We start from the raw sequence: 19,864 nt of genomic DNA, 5'->3' as shown, positions 1-19,864 counted from the left end.
AAGCCCGTGCTCTTTCCACTGAGCCGTGCTGGGCCTCTGCCATTTAGTTTATATTCCTTGGGGTTTTGGAGGGTACCATTCATCACTATGAATTTATTTACACTTTCCCTATTCTCCTCAATGCATTGATTCTAATAGTGTTGGAAATATTTTTACGTTCGTCTCCCCTGCTGGATTGTAAGCTCCTTGAGGTCAGGGAATATGTCACTTCATCAGTTTGTACTGTTCAAGCAGTTAGCACGTTGTATTGCGTCAAGCGAGTGCTCAGTAAATAGCACAACTCTGGGGTTGGTGGTTAGAACTCGGGATCATGAGTAGGAAACCCTTAGTTCCTGTTGCTTATCTTTAATTCGTTCATTCAATCGTATTTATCGAGCACTTACTAGGTGCAAAGCAGAAGCAGCGCGGATCGGTGGAAAGAGCATGGGCTTGGGAGTCAGAGGTCGTGGGTTCTAATCCCGCCTCTGCCACTTAGCGGCTGTGTGACCTGGGGCCCATCGCTTAACTTCTCTGGGCCTCAGTTACCTCATCTGTTTAAAATGGGGATTAAGACTGTGAGCCCCACGTGGGACAACCTAATTACCTTGTTCCTACCCAGCGCTTAGAATAGTGCTTGGCACATAGTAAGCGCTTAACAAATACCAAAATTATCGTTATTATTATTACACTATAAGAACAAACAGACACATGCCCTGCCCACAACGAGCTCACAGTCTGGAAGGGGAGAGAAACGTAAATATAAAAAAAAAAATTACAGACCTATACAGATATATACATATATGTTTTGGGGATGGGGCAGAGGGAAGGATCTCTTGGAGGATACTTGTTCAAACCAGGTAGTTTGGTTGAGGGTCCCTGGTTGCTTTCAAAAGTACATTTCGTTTTGTCACTGAAGAATATGTGTTGGTCCACCTCCTGTCTCACCTGAATTGACTATAATGGGATTTTAAGCTCCAAGAGGCCAAAGGTTGTAGGTTATTTTTACCAGAATTTTCCTTAATGCCTAGCTCAGGACTCTGGGGCCAGTAGGCTCTCAATAACTGGTCAGAAAGAGGATCCGCACACATTCACATTGCGACATTCAGGCTCTCCACGCTTTGCCACATTCGTGCAAAATGACAAAACGGTGAAGACCATTAGATGAATTATCACTGAAACTTCCCTTATTAAAGTGTACAAAATTAATGAGGAAAATTAGTTGGGGAATGGACAGCTGAGGAAAGTTAGGGCCTTCAGTGGAAACAGGACTGGGAGAGAGAGCCAGGAGAAATGCGCTCGTCACAGTGACAGAGGTTTTGAGGAAATGTCATTCTCTTATCACGGTGGTTTCAGTACAGTGTTCATGGAGGCCCGTAGATGTTATGTTTGTGCAGAAGAGAGAAAAGACCTACGCCTCACCCTCTTGGTCACTGAAACAGTACAGTGCTCTGCACACAGTGAGCGCTCCATAAATAGGATCGAATAAATGAATGGAATCCCAAAGGGCCTGGTAGAGAGGGTCAGCCAACTCAATCCTTTCGATCACTTCAGATTCAACCTTCTGGACTTCATCACGCTTTCAGTGCCCTGGAATCAATCAATTTATTGATTTATTGAGCATTTACTAAGTATGTACTGACATTTACTGAGCATTTACTGAGTGTCTGCACTGGTAAACCCTTAGACAACAGAACAGTTCCCCTCTAGACTGTAAACTCATTATGAGCGGGGAACATGCCTACCAACTTGGTTATATTGTACTCTCCCAGGTGCTTAGTACAGTGCTCGCTACACAGTAAGAACTCAATAAGTACGACTGATTCCCTGCCTTCAAGGAGTTGATAGTTCAATGGGGGTGACAGAAAGACAAACAAAATGCTTTTCAGATAATGGGAGCAGGAGGAAGAACAGGGAATTAACAGATACCGGGATGAAATTGTAAGCGGTTCTTGTTTTTTACTGAAAAAAGGGGTGGGATCCCAAGGGTGGGTGAGCTTTAGTTGATCTGGGGTCAAGCCTTAATTTTTCCAAACCATGCTAGAATGTTTTAGAAGGAGTGTGAACTTCTACTAGGAATCACACAGGCCTGGGAGTCAGAGGATCTACTTGGATGTCCTCCCTTCACCTCAGACTTGATATGACTAAAACTGAACTTCTTCTCTTCCCACCCAAACCCTGTCCTTCCGCTCACTTTCCCGTCACTGTTGACGGCACCACCATCCATCCTGTCTCACAAGCCCGTTATCTCGTCATTATCCTTAACTCCTCTCTCTCGTTCAGCCCACGTCCAAGACATCACTAAATCCTGTCGGTTCTACCTTTCACGACCACCGCCAAAGTCCTCCCCTTCATCTCTGTCCAAACTGTTACCACGTTAATGCAGGCACTTTCCTATCCCACCTTGATGACTGTATCAGCCTCCTTGCTGATCTCCCTACCTTCTGTCTCTCCTCACTCCAGTCCATACTCCAATAAAGACGCTCAATAAATACGATTGAATGAATGAATATGCGCAGCCCTTATGGAGCTGCGGAGAACCCCCCTTTAGACTGTAAACTCCCCTGTAAACTTGTTGCCGGCAGGGAATGTGTCTGTTCATCGTTGCATTGTACTCTCCCGAGGGCTTAGAATAGCGGGCGTATCATCCCCCTCCTCAAAAACCTCCAGTGGTTGCCTATCGAGCTTCGTTTCAAGGAAAAGCTCCTCACTCTTGGCTTCAGAGCTTTCCCTCCCCTCGCCCCCTCCCACCTCACCTCCCTACTCTCTTCCTACAGCCCAGCCCGCACGCTCCGCTCCTCCGCCGCCCACCTCCTCGCCGTCCCTCGGCCTCGCCCGTCCCGCCGTCGACCCCCGGGCCGCGTCCTCCCGCGGTCCCGGAACGCCCTCCCTCCTCACCTCCGCCAAACTCATTCTCTTCCCCTCTTCAGAGCCCTACTGAGAGCTCACCTCCTCCAGGAGGCCTTCCCAGACTGAGCCCCCCTTTTCCTCTGCTCCTACTCCCTCCCTCTGCTCTACCCCTCTCCCTGCCCCACAGCAGTCGTGTATATATGTACAAGTTTATTATGCTATTTATTTTAGTAATGATGTGTATATCTATATCTATAATTCTATTCATTGATATTGATGCTATTGATTCCTGTTTACTCGTTTGTTTTGTGTTGTTGCCTGTCTCCCCCTTTCCAGACTGTGAGCCCGTTGTTGGGTAGGGATTGTCTCTATTTGTTGCTGAATTGTACTTTCCAAGTGCTTAGTACAGTGCTCTGCACGCAGTAAGCCCTCAGAAAATACGACTGAATGAATGAATGAGTAGCATTCTGCACACAGTAAGTGTTCAATAAATAGGAATGAATGAATGAACCCATTGGTGTCTCCAGGACTTTGCTGAAAATGAGGCCCAGGAGCTACTTAATGTGCCCCTCCTTCATTTCCCACTTCCAGTGTAGTCTGTAACTCTGGAAAAAGAGAAAAATTGCTTCCATCCAGAATGGGGTGGTCTTTCGTGTGCTAGTTGGGGTTAGGAGGAATATCAGTTCAGAAGGCTTTGGGTGGCCCCGGATCTCTCACTAACTCCTTGACCCTGCCGTTCCTGAGAGTATCGGAAAGGATAAAACCTTACCGAAGCCTTATTGAAGGCCCATCCGCTGTACGAGGCCTTTCCAGACTAACTCCCTCTTTTCCTCGTCTCCCACTTCCTTCTGACTCGCTCCCTTTGCTCTTCCCCCCACCTCCCCACCCCACAGCACTCATGTACCTGTCTGTCATTTTATTTATTATATTGATGTCTGTTTAGATGTATTGATGTCTGTCTCCCACCCCCCCCCCCCCCCGCGGACTGTGAGCTTGTTGTGGGCAGGGATTGGTCACTGCTCATTGTTGTATTGTATTTTCCCAAGCACTTAGTACAGTGCCCCGCACAGAGTAAGTGCTCAATAAATAAGATTGAATGAATGAATAAATAATAATAATGTTGGTATTTGTTAAGCGCTTACTATGTGCCGAGCACTGTTCTAAGCGCTGGGGTAGATACAGGGTGATCAGGTTGTCCCATGTGGGGCTCACAGTTTTAATCCCCATTTTACTCACAGTTTTAATCCCCATTTTACAGATGAGGTAAATGAGGCACAGAGAAGTGAAGTGACTTGCCCACAGTCACACAGCTGACAAGTGGCATATTGGGCATTCGAACCCATGACCTCTGACACCCAAGCCCGGGCTCTTTCCACTGAGCCACGCTGCTTCTCTGTACGTTGGTATTTGTTAAGCGCTTACTATGTGCAGACCACTGTTCTAAGCGCCGGGGGAGATACAGGGTGATCAGGTTGTCCCACGTGAGGCTCACAGTCTTAATCCCCATTTTCCAGATGAGGTAACCGAGGCCCAGAGAAGTGAAGCGACTTGCCCCTAGTCACACAGCTGACAGGTGGCAGAGCCGGGATTCAAAAATTCCCACCCTCTCTCCTAGGTGACCTGTGTTGCCGAGACCGGAGACAGGCAGCACACGGCCCGTCTTCGCAGCCTCCTGCACCAGCGTTACCCGACGCTCGTCTGGAAGGAGCGGTGACCGGATCCGAGCCAAGAGGCAACCGTCGAGCCCGTTCGCGAGCCCTTCCGCCCCCCCCCCGCCCCCCCCCCCTCGGCCCCTTTCCACCACAGCTGGTCCCTGAAGCTGCCGCTGGGGAGTCGGCCCCGGTGAGGTCGGCGGGGCAAGACCCTCAGGATGGAGCAGGATTTGGCGTCCGACGAGCCAGGCCATATCACTCCTCCGTGGATGACGACGTTGGTATTTGTTAAGCACTTGCTACGTGCAGAGCGCTGTCCTAGGCGCTGGGGGAGATACAGGGTCATCAGGCCGTCCCACGCGAGGCTCCCAGTTGATCCCCGTTTTACAGATGAGGGGACTGAGGCACGGAGAAGTGAAGCGACCTGGCCACAGTCACACAGCTGACGAGTGGCAGAGCCGGGAGTCGAACCCACGACCTCTGACTCCCAAGCCCGGGCTCTTTCCACTGAGCCACGCTGCTTCGCCAGATGACCCAGAGACTCCCCGAGTGGCATACGGGTGGGGGGTGAGGAGGTTGGGGTAGGGGGCGTCCACTTATTAGACCGTAAGCCCGTCCAACGGCAGGGACCGTCTCTATCTGTCGCCGACTTGTTCATTCCAAGCGCTTAGTGCAGTGCTCTGCACATAGTAAGCGCTCAATAAATACTATCGAATGAATGAATTATTCCTCTGACTTCAGTTTCCCAGCCGCTATTCTGAAAGAAGCTTTGACGTTCCCTTCCTCCTTTTCTCCGTCATTTTCGGCCCCTGAGTTCCACTTTCATTCATTCATTCAATAGTATTTATTGAGCGCTTACTATGTGCAGAGCACTGGACTAAGCGCTTGGGATGAACAAGTCGGCGACAGATAGAGACGGTCCCTGCCGTCTGACGGGCTTACACACTGCCGGAGCTCTCTCTCCAAGCTAGTCAAACTGTAAGCTTTTTGTGGGCAGGGAACATGTCTACTAACTCTGCTGCGTCGTCCTCTCCCAAGCGCCTAGTACAGTGCTCTGCACGCAGTAAGCACTTAATAAATACCATCAATTAATTCATTTAATCGACTTTATTGAGCGCTTACTATGTGCAAAGCCCTCAACTAAGCGCCGGGGAGAGTATTAATAACAATAATAATGGTACTTGTTAAGCTCTTACTATATTCCAAGCACTGTTCTAAGCACTGGGGTAGATACTAGACACACAGAGTGCTCACATTCCTCATCCCCATTTTACAGATGAAGTAACCGAGGCCCAGAGAAGCGATGTTGACTTGCCCAAGGTCGCAATACAACAACAAACACACACAGTCCCTGCCCACAACGAGCTCAATCGGCTAATGCGTGTCTGGGATTCTGCATCACTTGATTCCTTTTTATATTGATATTGCTTTTAGCTGCTCTTAAATACCTTTTCATTCATTCATTCATTCATTCATTCATTCAATAGTATTTATTGAGCGCTTACTATGTGCAGAGCACTGTAATCAGCGTGGCTCAGTGGAAAGAACCCGGGCTTGGAAGTCAGAGGTCATGGGTTCAAATCCCAGCTCAGCCACCTGTCAGCTGTGTGACTGTGGGCAAGTCACTTCACTTCTCTGGGCCTCAGTTATCTCAGCTGTAAAATGGGGATGAAGACTGTGAGCCCCACGTGGGACAACCTGATCATCTTGTATCCTCCCCAGTGCTTAGAACGGTGCTTTGCACATAGTAAGCGCTTTACAAATGCCATTATTATTATTTTTATTGAAAAGCGGCTCGTTCATCCTGAGCCCCGTGGCAGAAAATAGTGAAGCAGCGTGGCTTAGTGGATAGAGCAGGACCTAAGAGTCAGAATGAGCTGGGTTCTAATCCCGGCTCCGCCACTTGTCTGCTGGGTAACCTTGGGAAAATCACTTCACTTCTCTGTGCCTCAGTTCCCTCATCTGTAAAACAGGGATTAAGACTGTGAGCTCTATGTGGGACGGGGACGGTGTCCAGCCCAATTATCTGTCCAGAGCTTAGAACAGTGCTTTGCGCATAGTAAGCGCTTAACACACGCCATCGTTATTGTTATCATTACAGGGCCTGGTACCTAGTCAGCGCTTAACAAATACCACAATGATAATTATTGTTGTTGTTGTTATGAAAGAAACCTCATCGAATCATTTTCTCCAAAGGTTTGAAGAAGCCTAAATATCCAAGTTGTTAGAAAAAGAGGTGCAGGATTTTTCATGTATTCCCCTCGTTGAATTGGGAAAAAGCTTAGCGTAATGGAGAGAGCGCGGGGTGGGAGTCACAAGCTTATGAGTTTTAATCCCGGCTCTGCCGCTTGTCTGCTGTGTGACCTTGGACAAGTCACTTCATTTCCCTGTGCCTCAGTCATCCGTAAAATAGGGACTGAGACCGTGAACCCCACGTGGGACAGGGACTGTGTCCAATCTGATTTGTTTGTAGCCACCCCGGCATTTAGTACAGTGCCCGGCACTAAGTGTTTAACCAATACCATAATTATTATTAGTATCGTGAAATTTATCAGGGACATATTCCCATGCTTTGGGATAAAGGGGATTCTCTCACTGGGCTGATTATGTCAGAGCTCGGCTCCCTCAGAGCCTTCAAAACTGGATCAAGACAAAGGAGTCGGCAAAATGGATTAAGCAAAGTCCATTCGAGTTTTCGACTCTGGCTCACCTTTCCATCACCTTTCTGCATCTGATAGCCCGCCCCTACTGCAGACCTTTCGAATGTAAAACCCCCATTTCATTATCTGGGTTTTCCAGGAACTCCAAAAGGAAAGAGAAGGTGGTTCCGGCTGGGCTGATAGGCCTCCTTCCCCGCCCCCCCCCCCCGTCCCTCCATTTGAATTGGCTTCCTGCACTGTGCAACCTGATGAGCTTGGAGAAGATACTGTCCGGCTACATCAGACGTTCTTCTCTCGAAAGAGAAATCGGTCGGTCGATCAGTGATCTTCAGTGGGGGTTTACTGGGCAGGGAGTATTGTACAGAGCTCTTGAGAAAGAAACTCACTCTACTTCCCTCCTAGAAAGTTCTGTCTCAGCTGATAACGCCCAAAAGAATATACGGCCATGAAATTGTCGTGACAGACTGATCTCTGAAGGAAGCCGATGATTGATTCTTCCGGCCGTAAGGAACGTTCCAGCCCTGGAGAATAAGAAAGCCTTTTTCCCCTAGACGTTTTCCCCACTCACCTCTTTCACCCTCCTCCTGCTTGTTTTTCAGATTATAAATCAAAGGATCCTCTTAGTTCATCCTTGCCCAGGGGGAAGGGGGAGTTTTGAGCCCTAAGCAGATTGCCGATGCCATTAAGAGAAAGAAGAAGCTGTCCTCGGATGGGGGGGGGGGGGGGTTAGATTCCGTCACCTACGGACACCTAGAAACTAACCCTTTAATCCTGCACTGGGGTCAGTTCTGCTACTTGGAGAGGATTGGGGCCTTCCTCTGTTTGGAGTCACAGGTCATGAGTTCGAATCCCAGCTCTGCCGCTTGTCAGCTGTGTGACCGTGGGCAAGTCACTTCACTTCTCTGGGCCTCAGTTCCCTCATCTGGAAAATGGGGATGAAGACTGTGAGCCGCACGTGGGGCAACCTGATTCCCCTGTGTCTACCCCAGCGCTTAGAACGGTGCTCTGCACATAGTAAGCGCTTAACAAATACCAACATCGTTAGCAGAGGGACGAAGCTGGGAGCTCAGTCATCGAATGGAGCCCGAAACGGAGCCCCCTTATTTAGAACCTGCCTCAGACCCTTGACCCTTTCATCCATTCGTTCAGTCGTATTTATTAATAATAATAATGTTGGTATTTGTTAAGCAACAGGGTAATCGGGTTGTCCCACGTGTAAAATCCCCATTTTACAGGTGAGGTGACTGAGGCACCGAGAAGTGAAGTGACTTGCCCACGGTCACACAGCTGACAAGTGGCAGAGCCGGCATTCGAACCCATGACCGCCGACTCCAAAGCCCAGGCTCCTCCCACTAAGCCACGCTGCTTCTCGGCGCTTTATCGAGCGCTTACTGGGTGCAGAGCACTGTACTAAGCACTTGGGAAAGTACAATACAGCAATAAAGAGTGATCATCTCTGCCCACAATGAGCTCACAGTCTAGAGAAGGGGGAGACAGACATGGATACAAACAAAATCAATGAAATTACAGCTATATACTTAAGGGCTATGAGGCAGGAAATCACGGGAAGCCGGACAAGCCCGTCCTCACATGTTGACTTGGAAGTAGAAAGGGCTTCCATTCATTCATTCTTTCTTCCAGTCATCTTTATTGAGCACTAACTGGGTGCAGAGCACTGTACCAAGCACTTGGGTGAGTACAATGCAACCATCAACGGAGACATTCCCCGAGCACATAGAGCTTACAGTCTAATAATAACGTTGGTATTTGTTAAGCGCTTACTACGTGCAGAGCGCCGTTCTGAGCGCTGGGGTGGACACAGGGGAATCGGGTTGTCCCACGTGGGGCTCACGGGCTTAATCCCCATTTTACAGATGAGGGAACTGAGGGGGAAAGAGACGTGAAGAGAACAGAAGCGGCGTGGCTCGGTGGAACAGAGCCCGGCCTTGGGAGCCAGAGGTCATGGGTTCTAATCCCGGCTCTGCCACTTGTACGCTGTGTGATCTCGGGCAGGTCACTTAGCTTCTCTGAGCCTCAGTTACCTCATCTGCACAATGGGGATGAAGAGCGTGAGCCCCACGTGGGACGACCTGATCACCTTGTATTCCCCCCAGTGCTTAGAACAGTGCTTTGCACGTAGCAAGCGCTTAACAGAGGCCATCATTATTCCTAGGAATATGAATAAATAATTTTCAGATGGGTGCATCAGTGCTGTGGGGCTGGGAGGTAGTCCATTCCCCACCCGACACCGGGATGGTGCAGGACACCTTCTCTGTTCACGATTTTTATTGCAAAAACCTAAAGCTCATGCTCTGTTTGCTTTCGCACCCGAGCCCGCGTCCCGCATCTCGGACACGGTGCCCGCGTCGGCAGGGGTCTGGAAAGGACACGAAACGGTCCCGGAGCCAGGGCCGGGGTGGGGATCCCTTGTACATTCCAAGTGCTTAGTACGGTGCTCTGCACATAGCGCTCAATAAATACTATTGAATGAAAGAACGATCCCCCTGGCAATACCATCGAAGTTCTGTGGATTTCCCCGAAGAAGCTTTCTGCGTACCATTACTGAATCCAGTGAGTTTCATTGTGTAACCTCTAGACTGTAAGTAGCTGTGGGCAGGGAAGGTGTCTACCAACTCATATAGCACAGTGTACTCTCCCAAGCGCTTAGCACGGTGTTCTGCACAAAGTCGACGCTCGATAAGCCCCACAGCATTTATGAACGTAACTGTAATTTATTTACATTAATGGCTGTCTCCCCCTCTGGACTGTGAGCTCGTTGTGGGCGGGGAATGTGTCGCTTTATTGTTGCATCGTACTCTCCCTAGAGTTTAGTTCAGTGCTCTGCACACAGAAAGTGCTCGATAAATATGACTGACGATTGATTAATTGATTGACTGACAACCCGCCCGACGCTCTTCCGGGTTGGCAAGAAACCTGTCTGGTAACCTGGAGAACTGCCAAGGGGTCACCCCAGTTTTTTCATTTGGGGGGGGGGGGGCTTTTTATGGGATTTTATGGCTATGTACCAGGCACGGTTCTAAGCACTGGGGTCGGACGGAGTCCGAGTCCCACGTGGGGCTCACGGTCTTAATCCCCGTTTTACAGATGAGGTAACTGAGGCACGGAGAAGTGGAGTGACTTGCCCAGGGTCACACTGCAGACAGGTGGAGAAGCCAGGACATAGGGGCCCGTGCTCTGTCCACTAGATCGCACCGCTGGCTCCAAGGAAACTGAAGTTTGACCCGGAAATATTCACTACAAAAGGGTTTGCGGCATTTTCATGAAAATAAAGTGAGATGATCGATCTGAAGATACATCCGAAAAATCAAAAGCACTATAAAATTGAATTGTGTCTACCAATAGAATTGTACTCTCCCAAGAGCTTAGAACAGTCAGTGTTCTACACAAGCTGCTCCGTAAATACCGCTGATCAATCGATTAAAATTCAGGGAATCATTATCCTGCATGTAAAAAATGTATTTAAAGAATATTTATAGTTTTACGACAAATACAATAGATGGTAAATGGCTAGGGATGAAAGCTGTGGAGCCCAACTCTTCCCAGCGCCTATATTTCCTTCCCGGTGCAAGTTAGGAGATGCATTTACTCTTTCAAACCATGGGAGGACTGTCTGCTTCCCTCGTAGACGGAAAGACTTTGGTCGTCCATCAGATAGTCTACCTTGCTGCTGGGGAAGAACGGTTGGGTCTGGAAGAATATATAGATTTTTTTTTTCCAGTACAATTGGGAATTCAATAATAATTGCGCTGTTATTTTTGTTAGCTGTCGCATTGTCTATTAAAGAGGCATCAGAGGGTAATTTATTCTTCCCCTCTAGACTATGAGCTCATTGCGGGCAGGGAACGTGTCTGTCTGTTGTTATATTGTACTCTCCCAAGCGCTTAGTACAGTGCTTGGCACGCAGTAGGCGCTCAATAAATATTGAATGAATGAATAATTTTATGCTGTGGAAATTTCTAAAATGACTGGGAAAGCTAAAAGGAAATAGAAATATGTCCAAAGGTCTTTTTCACGGTTAAGTTGGTGGACTGTGATGGTGTGGACAGGGATTGTCTCTCAATTGCTGAATCGTACTTTCCAAGCGCTTAATACAGTGCTCTGCACCCAGTGAGCACTCGACAAATATGACTGAATGGATGAATGAATGAAATCTGTTACCAGTTAGCTGTCTTTGCATTTTGGAACAGGATAATATGGTAGCGCAATGTCTAATTTGCATTAAAAGTTCAAATCGAAGGACACAGTTTGGGTATTTATTTTCAGTATCCTAGGAAACATTCTGTAGCTACACAGAACTGTTCCCCATGCAACTGTTAAACCATCCAAATGCTAAAAGTTACCAAATGTTAGTAATACGGTCTATGGGTTTATGTGTGAATCACTGACAAATCGTGCTTGCTGCACCTAGAAGAAATGTGAAGAATGGGTCTGGAGCCTGAGGCTTGATTATAATGTCCGCATCTGCCTATGGATATGCGATGCAAGCAATATTTAAAAACCTGGATCAGATTCAGAAGATGTGGGGGTTGGGCAATCAACAGGAATTTATTAGAGACGTCATTCTGGTACAGCTCACCACATCCATCGGATACTATTTTCTGTAGAATATCTTCATCCTATCTGGTTGAATGTGATTTTTTTTTCAACTGCAGTAAGGTCAGAGAAGATCTTCGAAAGTAATGGGAACCGCTTTAGTATGCTGTTGCGGGTGAGTCCCTAAATTAAGCCACAGGGACTCATTGTCCCACCACCAAAACACTCATTCTGGCTCCTAATCAGCTTTTAATAATAATAATAATAATAATAATGTTGGTATTTGTTAAGCGCTTACTATGTGCAGAGCACTGTTCTAAGCGCTGGGGGAGATGCAGGGTGATCAGGTTGTCCCACGTGAGGCTCACAGTCTTCATCCCCATTTTCCAGATGAGGTAACTGAGCACAGAGCAGTTAAGTGACCTGCCCACGGTCACACAGCTGACAGGTGGCCGAGCTGGGATTCGAACCCATGACCTCTGACTCCCAAGCCCGGGCTCTTTCCACTGAGCCACGCTGCTTCTCTAGCTTTTGAACAGCCGCTGAAATCTTTGGGAATGAGGCCAATGATCCAACCGAGGCCCCAAGCTCCTATGGGAAGCAGCGGGGCTCAGTGGAAAGAGCCCGGGCTTCGGAGTCAGAGGTCATGGGTTCGACTCCCGGATCGGCCGCTTGTCAGCTGTGTGACTGTGGGCAAGTCACCGTTCTGTGCCTCAGTAACCTCATCTGTAAAACGGGGATTAACTGGGAGCCTCACGTGGGACAACCTGATTACCCACCCTAGCGCTTAGAACGGTGCTCTGCACCTAGTAAGCGCTTAACAAACGGCAACCTTATCATCATCATTATTATTATACGAATCACCAGTTGATCGATACGAGCAATAAGTCATGGTATTGGGTGGGTGAGGGTAAGGGTCACTTAAAGCTAGAACAGAAGCAGAGTAGCACTGGCCCCTTTACCCTGAATCCCTTTTGGATTAACTCAGTGACACGAACCTTTGGGAAATGCCTGACTTTATCAATTTTCTTAATGGTATTTATAAAGTGCTTCTTTTGTGCCAGGCACCGCATTTAAGAGCTGACGTAGATAGAAGCTAATTCGGTTGGATACGGTCCATGTCCCACATGGGGCTCTCAGTCTTGACCTCCATTTTACAGATGAGGGAACTGAGGCACAAAGAAGTGCCAATTCTAACCATTCAGGCCCCCCCCAAAGACGACAAAAAAAAAAAATCCATATTTGCCCAGTTAACTGGTTAGCAATACGGATCGTTTAAATTCATCGAGTAATCACTCAATGGTATTTATTTACTGTGCGCAGAGCACTGTCCTTTTTTAATCTCCCTTTCCAGAGTAAAGTGCTAAAGACTTTTGTTTACAGAGGATTTAAAGAATCGCGAAATGCGTAAATGGAGTTCTAAGGCATCGGTAGAATTATCAATCATTCATGAGATCTATTGAGTACTTACTGTTTGCAGAACACTGTGCTAATCGCTTGGGAGAGTACAACGCAACGGAGTCGGTAGCCACGTTCCCCGCTCACAATGAACTGGAGAGGGAAACGACGACGACGGTATTCGTTAAGCGCCCACTGTGTGCCGAGCACTATTCTAAGCGCTGGGGTGGGTACCGGGTGATCGGGTTGTCCCACGTGGGGCTCACGGTCTTAGTCCCCGTTTTCCAGATGAGGTCACTGAGGCACAGAGAAGTGAAGTGACTGGCCCCAAGTCACACAGCTGACATTATACCGTTCCCAAATTTTACGTCAGGGAAAAGTGGTAGAAGAGATAATGGGGGTTAGGGGAGAAGGAGTTGTCATAGAGAAGCCGCGCGGCTCAGTGGAAAGAGCCCGGGCTTGGGAGCCGGAGGTCATGGGTTCGACTCCCGGCTCTGCCGCTCGTCAGCTGCGTGACTGTGGGCGAGTCGCTTCACTTCCCTGTGCCCGTCACCTCATCTGGAAAATGGGGATTAACTGTGAGTCTCACGTGGGACGACCCGATGGCCCTGTATCCACCCCAGCGCTTAGAACAACGCTCTGCACATAGTAGGCGCTTACCAAATACCGACATTATTAGTAACCCACTAGAGAGTGGACTTGATACTAGTTGAATGACTTCATTATTTCATTATTCCTAACTCTTGGTCTGCCTCTTCCAGGACAGAGGGGTCTGGTCTTATATTGTCATCTCTGACCCCTAGACACACCACGGTCACATCTCTCCCAGAACGCTCCGCCTCCATCTGCAGTCGTTCCGGTAGCGCATCCGTAGTCCATAATACTATGCCTCAGTTCCCTCCTCTGTAAAATGGGGCTGAAGACTGCGGGCCTCACGTGGGACAACCTGACGACCCCCGTATCGCCCCCGGCGCTGAGAACAGTGCTCTGCACATAGTGAGCGCTTGCCAGATACCGACGTTATTATTATTATGAATGAGATAGATCTTATTTGGGGATAGTACAATAGAGCTAACAGTCAGGACCCCCGCCCTCCCGGAGGAGCCTTTTCAGAAGGGCTCGGAAGGGGGGGAGAGCAGCGATCGGGCCCAGGTGAGGCCGGGGGGCGGGAAATGTTTTGGCAGAAGAGAGAGAGGTCGGAGGCAAGAGACGCGAAAATGAAGCAGGACGAACAGGTTGGCTTGAGAAGAGCCACATACATTTTTAAAAACGCCAAAGCTGCATGTCTTAATGTCTCACCGTTATGCTCTTCCCAGCCAACCTTTATTATCCCTTTCGTTTTGGGTTCCAGCGTGGCTCAGTGGAAAGAGGGCGGGCTTGGGAGTCAGAGGTCATGGGTTCCAATCCCCGCTCTGCCACTTGTCAGCTGCGTGACTGTGGGCAAGTCACTTCACTTCTCTGCGCCTCAGTTCCCCTCATCTGTAAAATGGGGATGAAAACCGTGAGCCCCACGTGGGACAACCTCTGATCACCCCGTATCTCCCCCAGCGCTTCGAACGGTGCCCTGCACAAAGTAAGCGCTTAACAAACACCGACGTTATTATTATTCCTCTTGGAGATTTGGGACTCAATGCCTCTGAAAAAGCCTATTTACTCTTGGGTCATTCTTCGGTCAACTCCCTCAGAGACCGGCTCCCTGTTCTTGGAAGTATAAGAGGATATGAAACGCCGTCTTGCTTCTTGGCAAAACAAGGGGCTCGGAATGTGAATTTCACGAGCTTCAGCTTTTCCACTCTTCACAGTCTGCTCGGGTACAGTGCTGACAACCGCTTGCCTTATCCATGCCCTACTGCCCTGATGGTTTCGAGTGAATGTTCACGAGGGGCTCAACACCGGCTTCCACACCGGTTAATCGGAAGTAGTGATTGAGCGCTTACTGTGTGCAGATCACTGGGCTAAACGCTTGGGAGAGTACAATATAACGGAGCTAGTAAACAGTTTCCTGCCCAGAGGAAGCTCACGGTCTAGAGGGGTTCGACGGACAGACATTCCACCTCAGTCTCTGTATTCCGCAGAGGCAGGAGGAGGCAGGTGACGTGATTAAAGATCAAATCTGGACAGGGTCAGATGTGCGCTTCGGTTTCAAATTACCAGCGTTGCTGATTTTCTAATGCTGTACTCCGTCTTGTCTTTCACCGTCAAGTCACTTCTGACCCAGGGCACCTCCGTGGATACATCTTTGTCAGAACGTCCCACCCCCATCTGCCATCATTCTGGCAGTGGATCTATAGAGTTTTCTTGGTAAATATCCCGAAGTGGTTTACCTTCGCCTCCTTCGGTGCAGTCGACTTGAGTCTCCACCCCCGACTCTCTCCCACGCCGCCGCTGCCCAGCACGGGTGAGTTTTGACTCGCAGCAGGCCGCCTTCCACTCGCTAGCCACTGGCCAAGCTAGGAATGGACTGGACGGGCCTCTGCTTGACTCCCCCTTCCCATAGCTGAGACCGGTAATAATAACAATAATGGTGGTATTTGTTAAGCGCTTACGACGTGCAAAGCACCGTTCTAAGCGCTGGCGGGGATACAAGGCGATCAGGTCGTCCCACGTGGGGCTCACAGCTTTCATCCCCATTTTCCAGACGAGGTAACCGAGGCACAGGGAAGTGAAGCGACTCGCCCACAGTCACGCAGCTGACAAGCGGCCGAGTCGGGATTGGAGCCCGTGACCTCTGACCCCCAAGGCCCGGGCTCTTTCCACTGAGCCACGCCGCTAAGTGAAGCTCCCTGCGGGCAGGGGACGGGCCTACCGACTCTATCGGTCAAACGCTCGGTACAGTGCTCTGCAAACAGTTCAGTGCTCAGTAAATACCACTGATGATTGAGGTTCGACTGGATCCTCTGGATCACGTTAGCACGTACAGGAACCTGGGTGGTCCAGCAGCCCTCGAACACCTGCACTGTGTCCACTTCGGCCTGAGCGACTTGTGCAGCGACGACAGGGTCGTTCATTTACTCATTCAGTCGTATATATCGAGGGCTTACTGTGTGCAGAGCACTGTACTAAGCGCTTGGGAAAGTACAATACAGCAATAACGGCAATCCCTGCCCACGACAGGTCTACGGGTGAGTGCACTGGATGCCGACTCCGGCTTTTTGGCCTAAACCCGCTCCATTTTTGTTTTGGGGGGGGGGACAGAGGATTCACCCCTCTAAGTTGAGGCCGCAGTTGCGAAGTCTTGCAGTGTCAGCCAGTTAAGTCGGTAATGATAATAATAATGTTGGTATTTGTTAAGCGCTTACTACGTGCAGAGCACCGTTCTAAGCGCTGGGGGAGATACAGGGGAATGAGGTTGTCCCGCGTGAGGCTCACAGTCTTCATCCCCATTTTCCAGATGAGGGAACTGAGGCTCAGAGAAGTGAAGTGACTCGCTCGCAGTCACGCAGCCGACAGGTGGCGGAGGCGGGATTGGAACCCATGACCTCGGACTCCCAAGCCCGGGCTCTTTCCACTGAGCCACGCTGCTTCTCATAAATGATGCGGGCAGCAGAGTGAAGTAACAATAACAATGTTGGTATTTAAGCGCTTACTATGCGCAGAGCACTGTACTGAGCGCGGGGGTAGATACAGGGTCATCAGGTTGTCCCTCGTGAGGCTCACAGTTAAACCCCATTTACAGACGAGGGAACTGAGGCACAGAGAAGTGAGTCGCCCACAGTCACGCAGCTGACCAGTGGCAGGGGCGGAATTTGAACCCAGGACCTCTGACTCCCAAGCCCGGGCCCTTGCCGCTGAGCCACGCTGCTCCTTGGCAAATGACAATCGCGTTCTTCAGAACCCACGGCGCCCGTGACGCCCATGTGTCGCCGTGGCATTTCTCCCCTCCAAAAGAGGTAGTAACGGGGCCTGGTGAGGAGATGCAGGCCTGGCGGTCGGGAGTTCCAGATTCTAGCCTTGGCTCCGTCGCTTCCCTGCTTCGTGACCTTGGGCAAGTCATTTAAACTGCCCGGTGCCCTCGGTTTCCTCATCCGTAAAATGGGGATAAGATTTAGATTGGGAGCTCTGGGCGGGACAGGGAGTGCATCCGATCCGATTATCTCGTTTCTACCCCAGGGCTGGGTCCTTTCTAAGCACTGAGTAAACATCATCATCATCATTACCGTTATCGTCATTATTACTGATACGGCAGCCTGCAGAGTGAGGCTTGACATGGCGCACGGGCTTGAGAGTCAATAGGTCGTGGGTTCCATTCCCAGCTCCGCCGCTCGTCTGCTGGGTGACCTCGGACGAGTCACCTCACTCCTCCGGGCCCGTTACCTCATCCGTAAAATGAGGATTGAGACCTGAGCCCCACGAGGGACGGAGGCTGTGCCCAGCCCCGTTTGCTTGTATAGACTCCAGTGCTTAGTACAGCGCCTGGCACGTAGTAAGTGCTTCCCACATACCGTAACCGCTACTATCAGAGAAGCAGCGTGGCTTAGTGGACCTCAGAGGTCGCGGGTTCTAATACGAAGAATACTGTTGGTATTTGTTAAGCGCTTACTCTGTGCGGAGCACTGTTCTAAGCGCTGGGGGAGATACAGGGTCATCGGGTCGTCCCACACGAGGCTCACGGTCTCAATCCCCATTTTACAGAGGAGGGAACCGAGGCCCAGAGAAGTGAAGTGACTTGCCCAGAGTCACCCAGCTGACAAGTGGCAGAGCCGGGATTCGAACCCATGACCCCTGACTCCCAAACCCGTGCACTTTCCACTGAGCCACGCTGCTTCTAATCCCGGTTCTGCCACTTTGGGCAAGTCACCTCACTTCTCTGGGCCTCAGTTCCCTCATCTGTATAATGGGGACTGAGACTGTGAGCCTCACGTGGGACAACCTGATTACCTTGTATGTCTTATTAATAATAATAATAATATTGGTATTTGTTAAGCGCTTACTACGCGCCGAGCACTGTTCTGAGCGCTGGGGTAGACACAGGGGAATCAGGTCGTCCCACGTGGGGCCCACAGTCTCAATCCCCATCTGACAGATGAGGGAACTGAGGCCCAGAGAAGTGAGGTGACTTGCCCACAGTCACACAGCTGACATTCGAACCCATGACCTCTGACTCCCAAGCCCGGGCTCTTTCCACTGAGCCACGCTGCCTCTCTATTAGTCTACTAATGCTTTAGAACACCCATTTATGTATTTTGCTCATTTTTAAATCCTTCATAAACCAAGTCATTAGTACACTTACTCTGAAAAGGGAGCTAAGTAGCTTACGCCGCTGGAAATAAATTTCCACATTCTTCCAGGAGGAAACGGAGCCACCGGTTCTCTTCCCCCAGGGCCCTAATGAGCTCTAATTTGGCTGACCTCTAATCTAACCCTGCTCCAAAATCCATCCAGCAAACTTTTGAACACTCACCTGGGGTCTGATGCAAATCCTCTCTCATTCTAGAGATTTATAATTGGAGCTTTGCACCCATCAACTGGGCTGATTTTCTAGCGGAACAGTAATAATAGCATTAGTTAAATATGCTCCGGGAAACACAGGTTAATCAGGTGAGACACGGTCCCTGTCCCACGCGGGGCTCACGAGTCCAGATCGAAGGGAAAGCAGGTATTGAATCCCCATTTAACAGATGAGGAAATCGAAGCACGGAGCAGTTAACTGATCTGTCCGAAGTTACGCTACAGGCAAGCAGAGGCAGGATTAGAACCCAGGTCTTTTGACTCCCACACCCATGCTCCGTCCATCACGCCGTGCTGCTGCTTTATAAAGAAATCTGATCCCTAAAACGAATCTCTTCCCAGAGGGAAAACTCAGATATTACCAATTTGAAATTTTTTGGTTTCTCATGTTGACGCAGAATAGTATTAGGACTTAATTTGGTGCCAGACCCTCTGCACCAGAAGTCTGTTTTCTCCCTCCTTTAGAACAATTCGGCGATGACCGTCGTCAGCTCTTTTTTGTCTCATTCTTCACTTGTTATTCCCCTGAGTGCTTAGCACATTACATTGCAAAGTAGCCTCGGGGTAAATTTTGTTATAAAAGCCTGTCGACGGACAGTATCTTGAACGAATCAAGTACCCTTGGGATTCTCTATGTACCGAGCCTGTGTTTTTTCACGCTGCAAGTCGGTGTGAAGTCATCAAAGCCACTTTGACCAAGGAGCCTGCAGCCCGGAGGGTATCACAGAATTTGAGAACGAGTGCGTGCAACGATATATCCAAACCAAAAGTAAAATGGAAGCACTCAGTGGACACTTCCCGGTGAGTAAACGGTATATTTATTCCAAAACCATAAAGAGAGAGGTGGAAAATACGGTCCCTGCTTGAACGCTGAAGAAGACAAGAGTACGTATTCACAGTATCAGTTCAGTCAATCAACTGTATTTTGGAGCGCTTACGACATGCGGAGTACAACGGAACAGATTTGGTAGAAATGTTCTCTTCTCCAACGAAGCTTACCGTCTAGAGAGATCTCACGGGTAGCAATAATCTCCCCTTCGGCACAGTATATTCTTCTCGAGTATCTCTAGGCAGCACGTTCACTGTGCGCCGGGAGAGTAAGCAACCAACCCTGTCGTGCTGAACTCTCCCAAGCGCTTAGGATAGCGCTCCGCACACAGGAAGCACTCAATAAATGCCACGGACTAACTGGGCACCACTGAGACGCTGGGTAAACTGGATTTCGAAGTCTGAAAGCAGGAAATGCTCAATAAGTCTGATCGATTAAAACTGTTATAATCAGGTCTGCTGTAAGGCGTGTTCTGGTGACGTGTTTGGGCTAGGACA

At 49.4% G+C, this 19,864-nt stretch overlaps 1 protein-coding gene across 2 annotated transcripts in view; it reads left to right on the top strand.

The window, feature by feature from the left end:
* The window catches only part of LOC103166789 (L-threonine ammonia-lyase-like), a 42,189-nt gene extending 37,384 nt beyond the window's left edge, over positions 1-4,805 (top strand). For both annotated transcript variants that reach the window (XM_029060096.2, XM_029060094.1), the window contains exon 12: positions 4,442-4,805. In XM_029060096.2, the coding sequence (XP_028915929.1) occupies positions 4,442-4,540 (99 nt within the window). In that variant the 3' untranslated portion in view covers positions 4,541-4,805. The remainder of the gene's footprint in view (positions 1-4,441) is intronic.
* The last annotated feature ends 15,059 nt before the right edge of the window (positions 4,806-19,864 follow it).

The sequence above is a fragment of the Ornithorhynchus anatinus genome, chromosome 3, assembly GCF_004115215.2.
Source record: "Ornithorhynchus anatinus isolate Pmale09 chromosome 3, mOrnAna1.pri.v4, whole genome shotgun sequence".
NCBI lineage: Eukaryota > Metazoa > Chordata > Mammalia > Monotremata > Ornithorhynchidae > Ornithorhynchus > Ornithorhynchus anatinus.
The sequence above is the reverse complement of the archived record's forward strand: the minus strand, read 5'-3'. Positions and strand labels throughout refer to the sequence as shown.